Consider the following 17451-nt stretch of genomic DNA (forward strand, 5'->3'; position numbering starts at 1 on the left):
CGATATATATTCTTAACTTTTACTGGATCCTCTGGCTTTTCACTTGAAAAAAAAGAAGGATTTGTTCTTGTTTCATCAAACAGGATGTTGATGAATAGAAAGAAAGGGCTCAAAATAAAAATTTCCTTGCCTATGTAAGGCTAATCTTATTTAAGTATAAGCTAAAAACAGACAGACGGTTTATCTCAGGACTGCAATACATGGGGCATAGAAAGATAAATAAAGTAGCATTTCCCCAGAGTATATTTTAGAACCCCGACAGTCATCAAAAAGTATCTTAAGTAACTGTCTCTGACCCACGCAGATGTTGCAGAATAACATCCAGGAGGAATGAATAGGAATTGTTTCTTTCAGTTAACTGAGTAGTTCACTCCTTTACCAATTTAAAGTCCTTATTCACTAAACTTGTCTTGCCTTATCAGTCTCTGCACCTCTTTTTCATGAAATCATCCATTTTATTAAGATAGTTGGTTGAATGGAGGCAAAAGTAATGGAAAAGAGAATGGAATGGAAACAGTTTAGCAATACTAATCTATTCATTTGTGTATTCCCATTCATGCATTCTGTCAAAAATCATTCAGAGTTATTGGAATTCGGGGATGATGACAGTGGTAATAGCATAGTTTTTGAATTTTCCCGAATCCTTAACAGAATAACTAGGATAGCATAACCAAAAGCACTTGTGCAATATCTGTAACAAAACCTAGTTAATCAGAGAAACTAGGGACAAACTATCAACAGCTCCAAGATTTGTGTAGCATTGGCATCTCTGTAGGACGAAGCAGAAGGAAACAGTAGGGAGTCTAATTGACCCGAGAATGGCAGAAGCCTAAAATTGCCCACAGGTGAAGAGTACAGGGGGCTCATGGTAAGGTTTTCTAGAGCTGTCTGGAGCTCTAGAGTTCCAAAATTAAGCAGCCAAAACTTCCCTTCCAGTACACAGCCTCACACTAAGAGGAATCTGCAGGACAAGTCAAGCAGGACAAGGACAATGAAGACAAAAGGAAAAAGAAACCAGATAAGAATTGGGAGAGGGGACCAGAGCCAAGTGATCTTGAAAGTATCCTAGGGGCCAGATTTTTAATTACTTCATGAAGATAACAGAAAAGGGACTTACATACCTAAAACTATATCCTGATTCACATTTCTCTCTTAAAAATTCAAAAACATTAATTTCACGTAAAATGAGCAACAGAAAAAGAATTATGGTTGAAACCTATACAAAGTTACTATAATTCAGAATTGTACTTTTTTCTTATAATATCCAGAAGCTGTATTAATGGTTAAAATAATGAAAGTGTGCTAATATTTTCATGGGTATTGGTAGGATTGCAATATTGCTTTCCAAAAGAGTAATACCATTTTACAAGAGCATTAGGGCCATTAACTTAGTATAGTGCCTGTTTCACTACCGTTTTGCCAAGTTGGATAATTTTGTTACCCTAATGGAATTAGTTTAAAATCTGTTGCTCGTTGTTGTTTTAATCTGCATTTTCTTAAATGATTATGGATGTTGAACTTTTTTCCAAGTAGTGATATAACATTATTGATATTTATGTATGTACGTGAATAAAATCCTAAACCTCTGTGTCACTTCAAATACGAATTGTTGCCTGCTCGTAACCATGGTCTGTTACCCATTGAATCTTAATGTTTTTCTTACATATGAGATCATTTCGATATATTGCTTAGAATATTATAGAAATATTAGCCATTCGTTTTATTTGCTTAAAATGCGGTTCCATCTTATTTATTTTTTACTACATTATTACAGAAGTGCCAGTTTAAGTACTTGAATCTGTTAGTTTTTTATGATTTTCTTTGGTGCTTAAAATCTAAGAAAAAGTTACAATTTCTTCATAGTATGATAAATACTATATTCAGAATCATTTTGCAAAGAACATTTAAATCTTGATCAGTTACATTTCTAGAAAGTTATAATAACCTGAAGGTAATCGTCCATGATAGGCATTTAAAAACAGCATTAAATTGACCAGGGCACAAACCCGCGTCCCCTGCATCGGCAGGCGGACTCTCAACCACTGCGCTACCAGGGAAGCCCCTAAAAATCTTTTAAATGTACACTTGAGACAGAACAGGTTTTAAATCAGAATATTTGTAAATATTTGATAATGGTTTCTAAAATAGCTTGGAGAGGTGGCGTAGTTTAATAGAAAGAGCATAGTCTTTGGATACCAGAAGATCTTGGGTTGGGACTCAGTTCTGCACTTACTATGAGGCATTGGGTATTTCACTTTTCTTTATCTTCAGTTTTCTAATCTGTAAAATAGAGATATATTTTATCAAATATAAGGCAAACATTCAGTTTCTAACATTTTAAAAATCATGTGTTTTAAAATTGGAGTACTATATTTAATTCGCTGTGTTGTCTTTCTTAGCATTATAGAAAATAATGGTACTTTTTATAATTGGTGATGTCTTAGATTGCATGAGACACAGTAAAAATGCCAATTTTATAGAATTGTTTTGAAGTTGGAATTGGATAATATATATAAAGTGTAAAGCACATGGAAGATGCTCCTGAAGTCCTAGTTTCCTCCCCCGCCCCCCCCCCCCCACTTAATGACAGTGTCGTTGGTTGGTTGGTTTGGGGATTTGTTGTTTTACCAGGAGAATCAGCATAGACCTCACATTGAGAAATATTAGCTCAGATAGTTTTAAATGGTCTCACCTGTTTTTGATACTTCAGATGTATCCATTTTTATAGCAGTAGCTTTATTATATAATTATTTTATTATAGATTATCTTAATTATTTTCTAGACTAAGCAGAATAAAAATAATTATTTGTGCATCTCTGCATAAATACAAACATATATAGATGGTAATTAACTTGTTTAAAACTATTAGATAAAGACTTGTGGTTCTATATTGTTGGTCACCACATCAAAATATCTTGCATCTGTGTTGCTGAGATATTTTCACTTTGGAGAAGTGGCCATATTGTGACTAATAATAATAATTATATATCAGCTAACACTTATATAGTGTCTACTTTGTGCTGGGCACTGTTGGTTTTACATATATATATTTTATATCTTGGAAACACCCATATGAGATAGGTACTATTACTTTTATTTTTATAAATGAGGAAACTGAGGCAGAGAGATTAATTTACCCAAATTCCTATAGCTGAACCTATAAACAAATTAAGCAAACAAACCAATAAAGCAGAAGCCAAGAAAGGTAGCACATGGAAGCAAGAAACTCCCTCCTTGCATATATTAGCCTGATAATCTTTGGAACAGTTATTTTTCAGACAGAAAGTTTCACAAGGTTTTACATCTTGACCCAACCCAGCAACTGACTAAGGTAGAATCTGAATCAAGTGAGAAAGATTCAGCCAACAACTTACCTTTCCCCCTTGAGTGAAGGAGCATTTCAGTGTCTCACATAATATAGTCTCAGGCAATATAAGAATTGGCAAGTTTTAGCCTATTGGCTGCCAAATTGGAGTCTCTTTCTTTAACTGCTGATGCAACATAAAAATAACTTAATGGATTTTGAGTAGAGAGAAATGAAATAAACTTCTTAAACCTCTATGAGAAGCATTTCATTGGAGTGGAAATCAAGAGAGTAAAAGTAGCCAAAGTTTGGCCCTTATAGATGAAGTGGATGGAGAACAAAACTAATGCATCTTTGGCACCTTTATTCTGAATTCAATCTGATAATGGCAGATTATTAAAAAAAATTTTTTTTGCCTCAGATACAATCTCCCACCTCACCTTCCCAAAATTGTCACCAGCATTCTAATATGCCTGTGCAGTTGCTGCAGAAAGAGGAATTAATCCTAGGAAGAAATATACTTAGAATGCATTATAGTTAAATTATAGAGCCAGTTTTTTCCCTGAAGATTTTAATTAAAACTGTATTATGCTTTATGTACAAAGGTATTCATCATATCTTGGTTTATGAATGAAAAACTGAAAATACCTAAATAGACAGTTGTCAGATAATGGTTAAGTAAATTATGGTACATCACTTCATGGAATATTATGCTGGTTTTTAAATTAATGTTTTTGGAACTTCTGCTCTTGGGCATGGTGGTATAATAGGGACACGATTTACCCTTTTATTTAAAACAGGAAGAAAACAAGACACAGTAGTTGAAATAATGATTTTCAGACAATGCACTGAAAATCGTATGAAACTATGAGAGAAGAGAAACAAAGTAAACCCTACAGTTTTCTCAGCTTATTATCTGGAAGCAGTTTCAGCTCAGGGAGGGGGTATCCAAAAGAGCTTGGCCACCTTGTCAGTTTGAGCCAGACTGAATATACAGGGCTGCATACTAGAGAGGATGCTCTTGCATACAAAGGGAGAGTTCCAGAGATCTATAGAAGGGTCTCTCTGGCGGAATACTAATCTGTGTATGTGTGAGAGGAAACTAATAGGCTGGAGAATGAAATACAAGAAAGCAGCAAGCCATACAGTTCGTGGAGTTGACATAGGATTGAGACTCTTTCATTTCCTACTAGTCAGAGTGGAAAGAAAATGTAGTGTATGGGGCATATGGTAGAGGCCTCTGAAGGATTTAACTTCAGTACTGGGGCTAAATTAAGCTCTAGATTAAAGGCTGCTCTGCCCCTGCCTTAACAAAGCTTAAAAATGAGCCTTGAAAGGATCAAATTGATTCCACGTAACTGAATTAATGCCCAAACAAAGTCTAACATAATTTAAAGGAACACAACAAAATCCAGCAAACAAGAGTGTAAAATTTATAATATCTGGCTTACAGTAAAAGTCTTTCAAGCATGCAAAAGTAGCAGGAAAATATGATCCATAACCAGGAGAAAAACCTGTCAGTGAAAGCAGATACAGAAATGATAAAGATGAAAAACAGCTATTATAAATATAGTCTATATATTCAAGAAAATAGAGGAAAACATGAACACAATGGAGAGAGATACAGAAGATACAGAAAGACCCAAATGGAACTTGTGGAGATGAGAGTTAACATCTGAAATGAAAAATACACTGGGAAGAATTAACAGCAGATTAGACATTGCATAAGAAAAGATCAGTGGGGCTTCCCTGGTGGCGCAGTGGTTGAGAGTCTGCCTGCCGATGCAGGGGACACGGGTTCATGCCCCGGTCCGGGAGGATCCCACGTGCCGCAGAGTGGCTGGGCCTGTGAGCCATTGCCGCTGAGCCTGTGCATCTGGAGCCTGTGCTCCGCAATGGGAGAGGTCACAGCAGTGAGAGGCCCATGTACCGCAAAAAAAAAAAAGAAAAAAAAGATCAGTGAACTTGAAGATATAGCAGGTGAAACAAAAATGAAGCACAGAGCATAAAAAGACTGAACAAATATACATATAATTGGAATCCCTTAAGAGAAAAAGAGAGAAGACAGAAAAAATTTAATAAATAATGGCTGAAAATTTTAAACATTTGATGAAACCATAAACCAGAGTTTTTCAGCCTTTGCATTATTGACATTTGGGGCTGGGTAATTCTTTGCTGTGGAGGGCTGTCCTGTGCATTGTAGGATGTTTAGTAGTAACCCTGGTCTTTACTCACTAGATGCCAATAAGACCAACCACTTGTGACAACCAAATGGAGGATAGGGGCAAAAAAAAAAAAACAAAGACTCCCCTAGTTGAGAATCACTGCCATAACCAATGGAACAAGAAGCTCAATGAATGTCAAGCAGGAGAAACGTAAATAAAAATGATACCGTGACACATCATAATCAAATTGTTGAAAATCAGTGAAAAAGAGAAACTCTTAAAAGCATGCATACCAAAAAAAAAAATGATACAGAGGAACAAATGTAAGAACTGCAGCAGACTTCTTCAATAGATCAATAGGGGCACCATCAAAGGAAAAAACTATCAACTTATAATCTATACCAGTTAAAATAGCTTTCAGAAATGAAGGTGATTTGCTTACCAAAAATTTACAGGTAACATACTCAAGGCTGAAAAATGGAAAGCTTTCCCCTTAAGATCAGGAATAAGACAGGATGCTTTCTTTTACCATGTACTATAAATTCTAGCCAGAGCAGTTAGACAAGAAAAAGAAAATAAACAGCATCCAAATTGGAAAGAAAGAAGTAAAACTATCTCTGTTCACAGATAACATCATCCTAAATACAGAAAATGCAAAAAAACCACCCAAAACTACTGGAGTTAATAAACATTCAGCAAATTTGCAAGATACAAGATCAACATGCAAAAATCTGTTGGGTTAATATACACCATCAGTGAACACCCCAAAATGGAAACTAAGGAAACTATTCCATTTACAGTTGCATACAAAATAATAAAATACCCAGGAATAGTTTTAAAAGGAGGCGAAAGATTTTACACTGAAAACCATAAACCATTGCTGAGACAAGGAAGACCTAGAAAAATGGAAAGACATCCCATGTTCATAGATAGAAAGGTTTTATATTGTTAAGATGGCAGTACTACCTAAAGTGACCTACAGATTCAATGCAGTCTATCAAAATTCCAACTAACATTTTTGCAGAAATGGAAAAGCTGATCCTCAGATATATATGGAATTATAAAGGGACCCAAATAATCAAAACAATATTGAAAAAGAACAAAATTGGAGAATTCACACCTGCAATTTCAAAACTTACTACAAAATAACAGTAATTAGAACAGTGTTGTACTGGCACAAAGATAGGCACATGGACCAGTGGAATAGAACTGAGTCCAGAAATAAACCTTCACATTTATGGTCAGTTGATTTTTGATGAAGATGCCAAGACCATTCAGTGGAGAAGAAGAATCTCTTAAACAAATGATGCTGGGACAACTGGATATCCACATACAACAGAATGAAGGTGCATTCTTATATCACACTATATACAAAAATTCACTCAAAAGGGATCAACGACCTAAAAAAATATGAATGAGAACTATATTGACTGAAGTAAATATGTACTTATCTCAGTGATTTTTGATTTGGCCATGGATTCTTAGATATGACAGCAAAAACACAGGCAACCAAAGAAAAGATGGTAAACAGGACTGCATCAACGCTAAAACTTTTCTGCTATCCAAAAAAGTAAAAAGACATTTTACAGAAAGGGAGGAAATATTTGCAAATCATATCTGATAAAGATCTAGTATCCAGAATATATGAATAACTCATAAAAGATAACTAATAACTGGGTTGAATATAGACATTCCTCCAAAGAGAATGACCCACAATCACATGAAGTATTAGTTATTAGGGAAATGCAAATCAAAACCACAGGGAGGTATTACTTCACACACACTAAAATGACTATAATAAAAAAGACATAATAACAAGCGTTGGCAAGGATGTGGAGAAGTGGGAACCATCTTACATTGTTGGTGGGAATGTAAAATGGTGCAGGTGCTGTGGAAAATAGTTTGGTGGTTCTTCCAAAAGTTACACATAGAATTACCATATGACCCTGCAATTCTTCTCCTAGGTATATATACCCAAAAGAATTAAAAACAGGTACTCAAATAGTTGTACACAAATGTTCATAGCACAATAATAGTCAAAAGGTACAAACAATCCAAATGTCCATCAACTGATAAATGGATATATAATATAGAGTATGTGTATATATATATATACGTTAGAGTATTAATCATAGGAAGGAATGAAGTACTGATACATGCTCACGTATGATCACATATCGTGTGATTCCATTTATATGAAGTATCCAGAATGGGTGAATCCATAGAGACAGAAAGCTGATTGATGGTTGCTAGAGTTAGGAGGAAGAGGAATGAGAGTGATTGCTTAATGGGCTCAAGGATTTGTTTTGGGATGATGGAAATGTTTTGAAACTAAATAGAGCTGGTGGTTGTACAACACTGTCAGTGTACTGAATGCCACTCAATTGTATATATATATTTTGTTTTTTAAAAGGGGGAAACTATGTTTATTTTGTCTTTTTTTTTAATTTTTTTTTAATTGGAGTAGAGTTGATTTACACTGCTGTGTCATTTTCTGCTGTACAGCAAAGTGAATCAGCCATATGTATACATATATCTCCTCTTTTTTGCATTTCCTTCCCATTTAGGTCACCAAAGAGCACAGAGTAGAGTTCCCTGTGCTAATTGTATATTTTTAGATGGCTTATTTTATATTATGTGAATCTCATGTCAATACAAAAAAAAAAAGTAAGGGTAAAATAAAGATTTTTCAGACAAAAGCAGAGATAATTCGTTGCTGACTGACATGCACTACAATAAATGTTAAAGGAACTTCAGGCAAAAGGAAAAGTGTATAAGATGGAAATTTAGACCTGCTTAAAGGAATGAAGACAACTGGAAGTGACAAATATGTGGGTAAATATAAGCTTTTTTTTTTTTTTCATTTTAAAATGTCTTCAAAAGGCAATTGAACTTCCAGTTTCAGCTCTGACATGTAAAGAACTTGGAAATCATCTCTCCTGTCTTCAGCAACAGCAAAAATCTGACCAAACTGAAAATCATGGACTATTCTTAGATTAATCTGAGATTTGAGTTCACAGGGCAAACTGCCACTCCCCAAATGGTGACAGGTGAACACATAGAATCACACTCAAGATCTGCTTATTGGGAACAAAAGCTGTTTGAACCAGTGAACTGATAGGAACACTTAAATGGTAATTGATGAATTGCTGCAGGGTGAGTGTGGACTAGCTCAAGAGCTAAAAGCTTCCAGGGGCTCAGCCTTAGGAAGGCCCCCTGCTTTCATGGGTTTTGACCCCCAGGGCCCACCACATTCTTATGGTGAAGATTGGAGAAAAATTTTTTGTTTTGATACAGGGGAAGTAGAATATAGTTAACACTACTGAACTTTACACATAAAAATGGTTAAGATGGTAAGTTTTATGGGGTTTTTTCCCCAAAAAACGTAAGAGTTTTGTTTTTTTTTCTAAAGAAATGGGCTGTCAAACCATGAAAAGACATGAAGGAACTTAAAATGCATATTGCTAAGTGAAAGAAAGATTACATACTGTATGATTCCAACTGTGTGATGTTCTGGAAAAGGTAAAACTATGAGGACAGTAAAAAGATCAGTAGTTGCCAGGGCTTCAGAGGGAGAGAGGGATGAATAACTGGAGCATAGGAATTTTAGGGCAGTGAAACTATTCTGAGTGATATTGTAATGTGGACACATGTTATTATATACACTTGTCAAAACCCATATGCAACACAAAAGATGAACCCTAATGTAAACTGGATTTTAACTAATAACAATCCATTAATATTGGCCCATCTATTGTAACAAATGTACCACACTAACGCAAGATGTTAATAATAGGGGAAAATTGAGGAGAGGGGTATATGGGAACACTCTGTACCTTCTGCTCATTTTTCTTTAAACTTAAAACTACTCTAAAAAATAAAGGCTGTTAACTAAGTGAAAGAAATATACTCATCCCTTTCCAATACCATATAACTCCTAATTAGTAGTATGTATTTTCACAGCAAATAATTACCAAGCAAACTACAGGTATCTATTCTGAATTGCCTACTTCATGTTAAGGGTTTCAGTGAATGACACTGATAGAAACTATGATTGTCTTGTGAACAACCATGTGTTTTTGCTTCTAGTCTTGCCCCCTAAAATACATTAATTGCTTTCAGGCAAAAGACATGAACACCTCAGTTCTCTAACATTCTAAGCATACCCTCACCACAGGGCCTTTGCAATGGCTGTTTCCTATTCATGGGACAATTTCCCCCAGATATGTGCAGGACTCACTTGTTTACTTCCTTTATGTCTTTATTCAAATGACCTTCTCAGGCCCTCCCAGACCATCTTATTTAAAATTCCAACCCTCTTCCCTACACTAATTTTTTTTCTATAGCACTCATCACTTTTTAATATTAGAAAACCTTTTTATCTTCTGTCTCCCTCAGACATGACATGATTTTGGTATGTTAATTTTGTATCCTGTAACTTTTCTGGAATCATTTGTTACCTCTAACAGATTGATTGGTGAGGGGGGGAGTATGTCTTTAGGGTTGTCTGTGTATACGATCATGTTGTCTATGAAAGGAGATAATTTTACTTCTTCCTTTCTAATTTGGGTGCCTTTATTTCTTTTTCTTGCTTAATTGCTGTGGCTAGGACTTCGAATACATTGTTGAATAAAAGTGGTAAGAATGGGCATCCTTGTCTTGTTCCTGATCTTGGAGGTAAAGCTTTCAGCTTTTTACGGTTGAGTATGATGTTAGTTGTGGGCTTGTCATATATGGCCTTTATTATGTTGAGGTACATTCCCTGTGTACCCGCTTTGTTCAGAGTTTTTATCATGAACAGATACTGAATTTTATCAAATGCTTTTTCTGCATCTGTTGAGATGATCGTATGATCTTATCCTTAATTTTGTAAATGTGATATATCACATTGATTGATTTGTGGGTGTTGAGCCATCTTTGCATTCCTAGGATAAATCCTACTTGATCATGGTGTTTAATCCTTTTAATGTTTTGTTGAATTTGATTTGCTAATATTTTCTTGAGGAGTTTTACATCTATGTTCACCATCAATATTGGCCTGTAATTTTCTATTTGTTTTCTTATTGTTGAGTTTTAAGAGTCTTTTAAGATATATTTTGAATACTAGTCATTTAATAGATTTGTGTTTGCAAAGGTTTTTTTCCCAGTTTGTGGTTTGTCATTTCATTTTCTTAATGGTGTCTTTCACAGAGCAGACATTTTTAATTTTAATAAACACTAACATCAGTTTTTTTCTTTCATGGATCATGGTTTTGGTGTTGTTTCTAAAAAGTAATTGCAAATCTAAGGTCACCTAGATTTTCTGCTATGTTATCTTATTGGAGTCAGTTCTTTTTCAGGAAACTGTGCTTGACACTCTATACTTGATTCTCTCTCCCTCTTTTTTTCCTTTGGTATCCAGTTTTTTCACTTCCAATTTTGTTATTCATTTAGCAAGCATCTCTTGGGCAGCAAGTATGTTTCAACTTTATCCTACTAATGGAGTATGTATTCAGAATGTAATCGGATTAAATAAAGTAAGTTCTCCCTTTGGATTGTGCTTTTTTAGTATAAGGGAAAACATTCTGTATCCTGAAAATTCTTTGCAGCATTTATGCTCTAAGACTTGGTCCTCAGAGGAGAGAGGGAACTTGCATTTACTTTGTGCTTCTTTTTTGCCAACATCAGGCTATTGTACTTTGTATACTTTATTATTTAATCATGATGGTAGTTGTTGTTTATGACATTATACCTTTGTTTCTGCCATAAATTGATAACCGACTTCACCTCAAAAATCTGCACCATTTTTTGAAACTTCAGTTCCTCTAATGGTGTTACGAACTGACAGAATATGTTGCCTAAAGGATCTTTTCCTCAGCCCAGTGGTTCACAGATCAAAAGAAACAAACAAAAAAAGTAACAATAAAGCAAAACCCCTTCTTTAAAGTAAGAAAAAAAAACACGTATAGGGGAACTGTCTATATTTTTCTGAAGTGAAACTAATTATTTTTGCAGTCAAATTAAATAATAAAAGTAATTTTGACTCTAAGATGATACTTATGTTCAGAATCAGAGTTTTTATTTTTGTAGGGTATCCTGACCTAAAAACTGTCAATATTGCAAGAGATGTGGGCTTTTGCACAGGTTGCAATTTGATCTTTCAGACAACAGTAATATCCAGGTTTACTGCTTCTACATACATGTTTTGGAAGAATCTTATTTTTAAATTTAATCTTAACCTTGTGCTTTTTGAGAACATAGAGGGACAGAGCCTACTGAATACTTGATTTTGGAAAGCGTTTCCATACGTTTGCTTTTTTTCTTTTATTTTAGACCTCAACCTCTTTCCTGTCTCCCTTCTACCTTCTCATCCTTCCTTCTTGCCACCTAAAAATATTTTCTTTATTTTTTTATGATTAAATTTTAAGTTTTATTACAATTTAGTTGCTTATTTGGGAACTTTAATTTTGTTAACCTAGATATGATTTTCCTGATCACATTCAGGTCTGGTATTTATATTTCATATTTTGTTTTCATTTTTCCACACTGAATGTCTCTGTTTTCCACAGTGAACATAGCTAACATAATCAGCTAGGGGAATGGCTCTTAGGTGGCTCCAGAAGACAGTAGTGGAATAACCTTAGCTTGATAGAGGGTATTCATTCTGCTGCTGTGATGACCTGAGAGTCCTCTTGCCTTCCTGATGCCATCCTAAAATTGTCACTAGGGCCTTAGAGAAATGGTGGATCATCAAATATTAGTGTTCCTTAACAGAGTAGTATTTTGTAACCGGTTTAAATGTACACTGCTTTAATCCATGTGTCTTTTTTCCACCAATCCCCGCCCCCCCCGCCCCAACTACAGTCACCAGAGAAGAAAGGAAAAGAAGCAAATACTGGTTTTGGTGGGCCAGTTGTTAGTTCTCTGTATCACGAAGAAATCATCAGGTAAATTCTTTTTTGGTCTTCAACAATAGGGGTATATACATATATGTATAGTATGTGTGTGTATGTATACATTGTGTGTGTGTTTATAAATTTATTTATTTATTTAATACCCAAAACTTTCATTTGAAGAACTTTTTCTTAACATGAAACCGATTTGGTGGTATCTCTAGGAGGATAATAAATGGCAGGAAATAAATTTTTATGTGTATAATCTTTAAAATCTGTAAGTATCTGAATCAGTGCCAAGTAATAACCTTTCTCCCACATAAGTAGTTGGTAGGGCAAGGTTTTGTGTCTCAATCTAAAGCTATGGATTTTTGTTGTTGTTCTCATTAGTTTTCCTCAAAATATCATTTCTTTTAAATATTTTAATTTCTGTAGTTTATTTATTCTAGCTACAAGTTAAAAATCATTTCAGCTTTACAAGATGAAAAAGTTCTGGAGACTGGTTGCACAACAATGTGAATATACTTAATACTACCAAACCGGACACTTAGAGATGGTTAAGATGATAAATTTTATGTCATGTATTTTTAACAAAATTAAAAAATTTTTAAAGGTCATTTTGCATTATTTAACAAAGGTCCTTAAATTTTGTATGTTATGTATGAAATTTCTTGGATTATTGTTTTCTTTACACACTGTGTAAATCAGAAAAAGGATTCTATCCTGCTTTAAAGCCATGTGACACATTCTTCTAAGATGGTTACTTTACAAGCAAAAACAAGAAATAGGAACTTCTGATGCTCTTACCCTTCTGCGTCACCTGAGCTTTACTTTTCTTACTTATTAACATGAAATAAATGAGCTCTAATTTTCAAGTGGAAAATTAAGTTCACCTAAATTGAAGGGAAATATCTGTCTTCATAGAATGAAGAGGAAATTGTACCAAAATTTTATGCTTCACTCTTGCAAAAGAGTTGCTGACATTATTCACCACATAAATAATTAGTGATGAGAACTCCCAGGTAGCATTCTAGAAGGAAAGCTATTGATACCCCTATGAATCAAAAACTTCAAATGCTCATAGTTTCTAGTTAATGACCAGCTAATACTAAGGGCCCTGTCTTGAATCTATTTGCATAGCAAGCACATCATTTTTTACTAAGATTAAATGTCTACTTGGGGTGATATAGTGGAAGACTGATGGAGATTTGAGGGGGGTGAAGATACCCTTTAAGAATGCTGCTGGCCTGGAGTACATTTGCCACCCTGATCCCTTGAGGTACCCTGAAAGCTCTGAGAAGCCCATGTAGTTTTGAGGAAGAACAGTTTAAAAAACATTTTCAGAGTTTAACTCCCCCTTCCCCTTAACCCTTATAGAATCAGAACATGTTTGGGGGGTTCTTAATTTGTAAATATTCTCTACTTAGAGCTTCTAAAAAATGGGATATTAGAACCTTAACCATATTAATCAAAGTTTATTAAATGTTCAAATCAAGTCAGTAAACCCTTAGAGTCATTTTTCTAGGAGGGGAAATTAGTCATTCCTTCTCTGTGTTCCCATAGTCTTTTTTTTTTTTTTTTTTTTTGCGGTACGCGGGCCTCTCACTGTTGTGGCCTCTTCCCGTTGAGGAGCACAGGCTCTGGATGCGCAGGCTCAGCGGGCATGGCTCACAGAACCAGCTGCTCCGCGGCATGTGGGATCTTCCTGGACCGGGGCACGAACCCGTGTCCCCTGCATCGGCAGGTGGACTCTGAACTACTGTGCCACCAGGGAAGCCCCCCATAGTCTTTCATTCACACTTTTGTTATAGCATCTGTGACATTATGCTACATTGGATTATAATTTTTAAAAATTTGTCCTTTCTGCTAAACTGTTAGTTTTTGGAGAGCAAGGGTAGTATTTTATCCATCTGTGTATTCTCAGTATCTGGGGAAGTTCCCAGAACTTAGTAGGTACCTAGTAAAAATGCCCAGAGCTTGGGAGGTATCCACAGCTGCTTCCCCCAAGGGGCTGAAAGTTTAGTGACTGGCTCACACAGTTAGCCTAGTGGCCCTATCATAAATCAGACATGCCCATCCTCACCTCTTTTCCTAAAGAAATGTATAGACCACTTTCCTAGTTAGATAATTAAATGGAGATAGTTTCTTAACTTTGCTTTTTTAAAATCACTATACTTAACTTTCTAATAATATCAATCACTTATCTATAAATAGTGATCTTTATTTTGTGTACTGATTTCCTTAAGGGCTCCTAGACTCTAGTATTTTTCAAAATGACACGTTGAATACAGTTTCTTTTGTAATATCCAGTGACGTGACTGATCACAGTAGCTCTGCAGAACAGAAAGCCAATCAAATGTACTCCTATTGATGTGATAGTAGATATCTGGGTAATTGGAGTATTCCTAAGAGTTAAACTAAACTGGAAAAGTTAACCTACCTGCTTATCCTCTACCCAATTCCTAAAGAAGTGACTCAGATTTAAATCAATATTTAGAATTTTGATCTTGAGAAAAGTGACAAAATAATATAGCTTTGTCTTCATAAAGTAGAGATTTTAATTCAACTCAACACACGTTTATTATGAACCTATGATGAGATGAAATATCGTGGATATTTGTGCTTCTCAGCTTCTTCACTTTTTTGGTGTGTGTGTGGTATGCGGGCCTCTCACTGTTGTGGCCTCTCCTGTTGCGGAGCACAGGCTCTGGACGCGCAGGCTCAGCGGCCATGGCTCACGGGCCCAGCTGCTCCGCGGCATGTGGGATCTTCCCGGACCGGGGCACGAACCCGTGTCCCCTGCCTCGGCAGGTGGACTCTCAACCACTGCGCCACCAGGGAAGCCTGCTTCTTCACTTTTGAATAGTATGTTTTTGGTGTTTTTGGCATCTACATTTGAGTATGTTTAATAAACCTTATTGGTTGAGTGAAATATGAACCTCTGCTATTGGCAAAACTGGTTAGTCTTGGCCTTATTTCATTAAGTCATCCAAGTATTAGTCTTCTTATGATAGGATCTAAATCGTATTCTGGAACATATTGTTAAGATATGAAACAGTAAGGAACGTGAACGTGAGAGAGCCACGGAAAGCCTTTCAGTTACAAACTGTAGTTTTGTTACTACTACAGTAGATCAGAAATCACAGCAACTAGTCATATTCTTATATTAGAGAATTCATTCTGTAACAATTCCAGTGTAACAAACTAGATCATGATAAAAGTTATTGTATAATGAAATGTTCGTTTATTCCAGTGAAGGACCAGATATAGTCCCTATTGTTTCTTAAGTATAAGAATGCAGTTACAACAGTGAAAACAGGCTATTTGTTGAAGTTTGTATAATCAAATTTTGCTTGTACTTTGGTGAAATTTAATATCTGGTGTTTTATTTTTCGAAGAGAAAACTGCTTTAATTGAGGTTAATTGCAGTTTCTTGGCAGAATTAATGTTCAGCTGAGGTGAAAGTGACAGTAGGTTTTATAATTTTAGAAACATCAAATGGTAAACTTGGATGAAAGGAAAAGCTTTCTTGTATAGAACCATTAAAAAGAACATAAAAATGTATTTTGAAGGTCTGTTTTGGATACTTTAATATATAAACTTATAATTTTTTCCACACTTAAAAAAATTTATTTACTTATTTTTGACTACGTTGGGTCTTCGTTGCTGCGCGCGGGCTTTCTCTAGTTGGGGCGAGCAGGGGCTACTCTTCGTTGCAGTGCACGGGCTTCTTGTTGCTTTGGCTTCTCTTGTTGTGGAGCATGGGCTCTAGATGCACGGACTTCGGTAGTTGTGGCATGCGAGCGTGTCCCCTGCATTGGCAGGTGGATTCTTAACCACTGCGCCACCAGGGAAGCCCTCCACATCTCTGAAGGTTAGGAAAATCAGTATCTAATGAACCCCTTTACTAAGGCTTGGGCTCCATTGTTGTGGCAGTTTCCTGACTAATATGCATTGTAGGTGACAAGTTAAGGGCCCATTTTATTTTTATTGTAAATGTTCCTGGGCCAAGGGCCACTGGGGCCAATTTCGAGCTTGCTCCCTGACTGTTTTGGTTCTGACCTTTATTTCCACTCTTTCACAGAAAGTGACAATATAATGTCATAGGTACAGATCTCTGTGTTAATATTCCAGAGCCCTGACACCAATTTCTCATTCTGAAGCTAGTTAATTGTTCTGTAGTATAATGGAGGAGATATAAGGTGAGGCTAATTAAGTACAAAAAATTATGGAACCTGCTGGAATTCAAATGGTGGTTCCATCTCTTATTAGCTGTGTGACCTTGGACAAGTTACTTATCTATAAAATGGGGATGATTATAGTATATTATGCTTTCTCATATAGCATTTTTGTGGATTATATGAATACTTATACACAGGCATCCTAGAATAGTATGTGGCACAAAATAAGTTACTTTGTAACTATTAGTTTTATTAGTATTGTTACTAAGCATAGAGTCCCCACAGTGGAGACTCAGGGCACAGGGCTGATGGTGGGAGCTAAAATCACCTAACTATGGAATTAGGTACAGGTTGTTTGCTTTTGCAGAAGAAAATGGCAAACGGGGAAGGGAGACCAATGCTACTAGATCTGAGTTTGGAACTGTAGAAACAAGAGAGTAACAGATGTTGTGACTCTAGTCTTGAGATCAGTTGTGTTTCATTTAAACTGCAGACTGGCAGAAAAAGGTCTGGTTAATAAGTATAGGGCTTTGCAAATAGTCAAATGCTTCTGTACTACATATACTGACTCACTTAACAGGGAATCACTTTCAGTGACTTGTATAACTGAGAAGGTTTCACCTCGACGTTGGCACATAAATTGAGAAATTAGGACATGATTTAAAAATACAACAAATGAAACGTGTACAGTATACAACCCACCCTGCAATAACATTTGATCTTCCCTGTTATATTTTGTAGTTTGATGCTATGTAATCTATCAGAATCTTATTAATCCCACTTACACAGGCAGCCATCTGGACCTTCTTTAAGCAAGACCAGACCAGTATACAACTAAAGTGATTGATGGACTCTGGAATTGATTAGTTGTTCTGTGAGACAAATGAACTCTTTTGGCAGAAAATACCAGAGGTCACTGCTGTGGTCAG

General features: G+C 35.7%; 1 protein-coding gene across 2 annotated transcripts in view; it reads left to right on the plus strand.

The window, feature by feature from the left end:
• The window catches only part of ACBD6 (acyl-CoA binding domain containing 6), a 233018-nt gene that overhangs the window by 59283 nt on the left and 156284 nt on the right, over nt 1-17451 (plus strand). For both annotated transcript variants that reach the window (XM_030847624.2, XM_060295701.1), the window contains exon 4: nt 12313-12395. In XM_030847624.2, coding sequence (XP_030703484.1) covers nt 12313-12395 — 83 coding nt within the window. The remainder of the gene's footprint in view (nt 1-12312; nt 12396-17451) is intronic.

Source organism: Globicephala melas, chromosome 1 (assembly GCF_963455315.2).
Source record: "Globicephala melas chromosome 1, mGloMel1.2, whole genome shotgun sequence".
In the NCBI taxonomy this organism is placed as follows: domain Eukaryota; kingdom Metazoa; phylum Chordata; class Mammalia; order Artiodactyla; family Delphinidae; genus Globicephala; species Globicephala melas.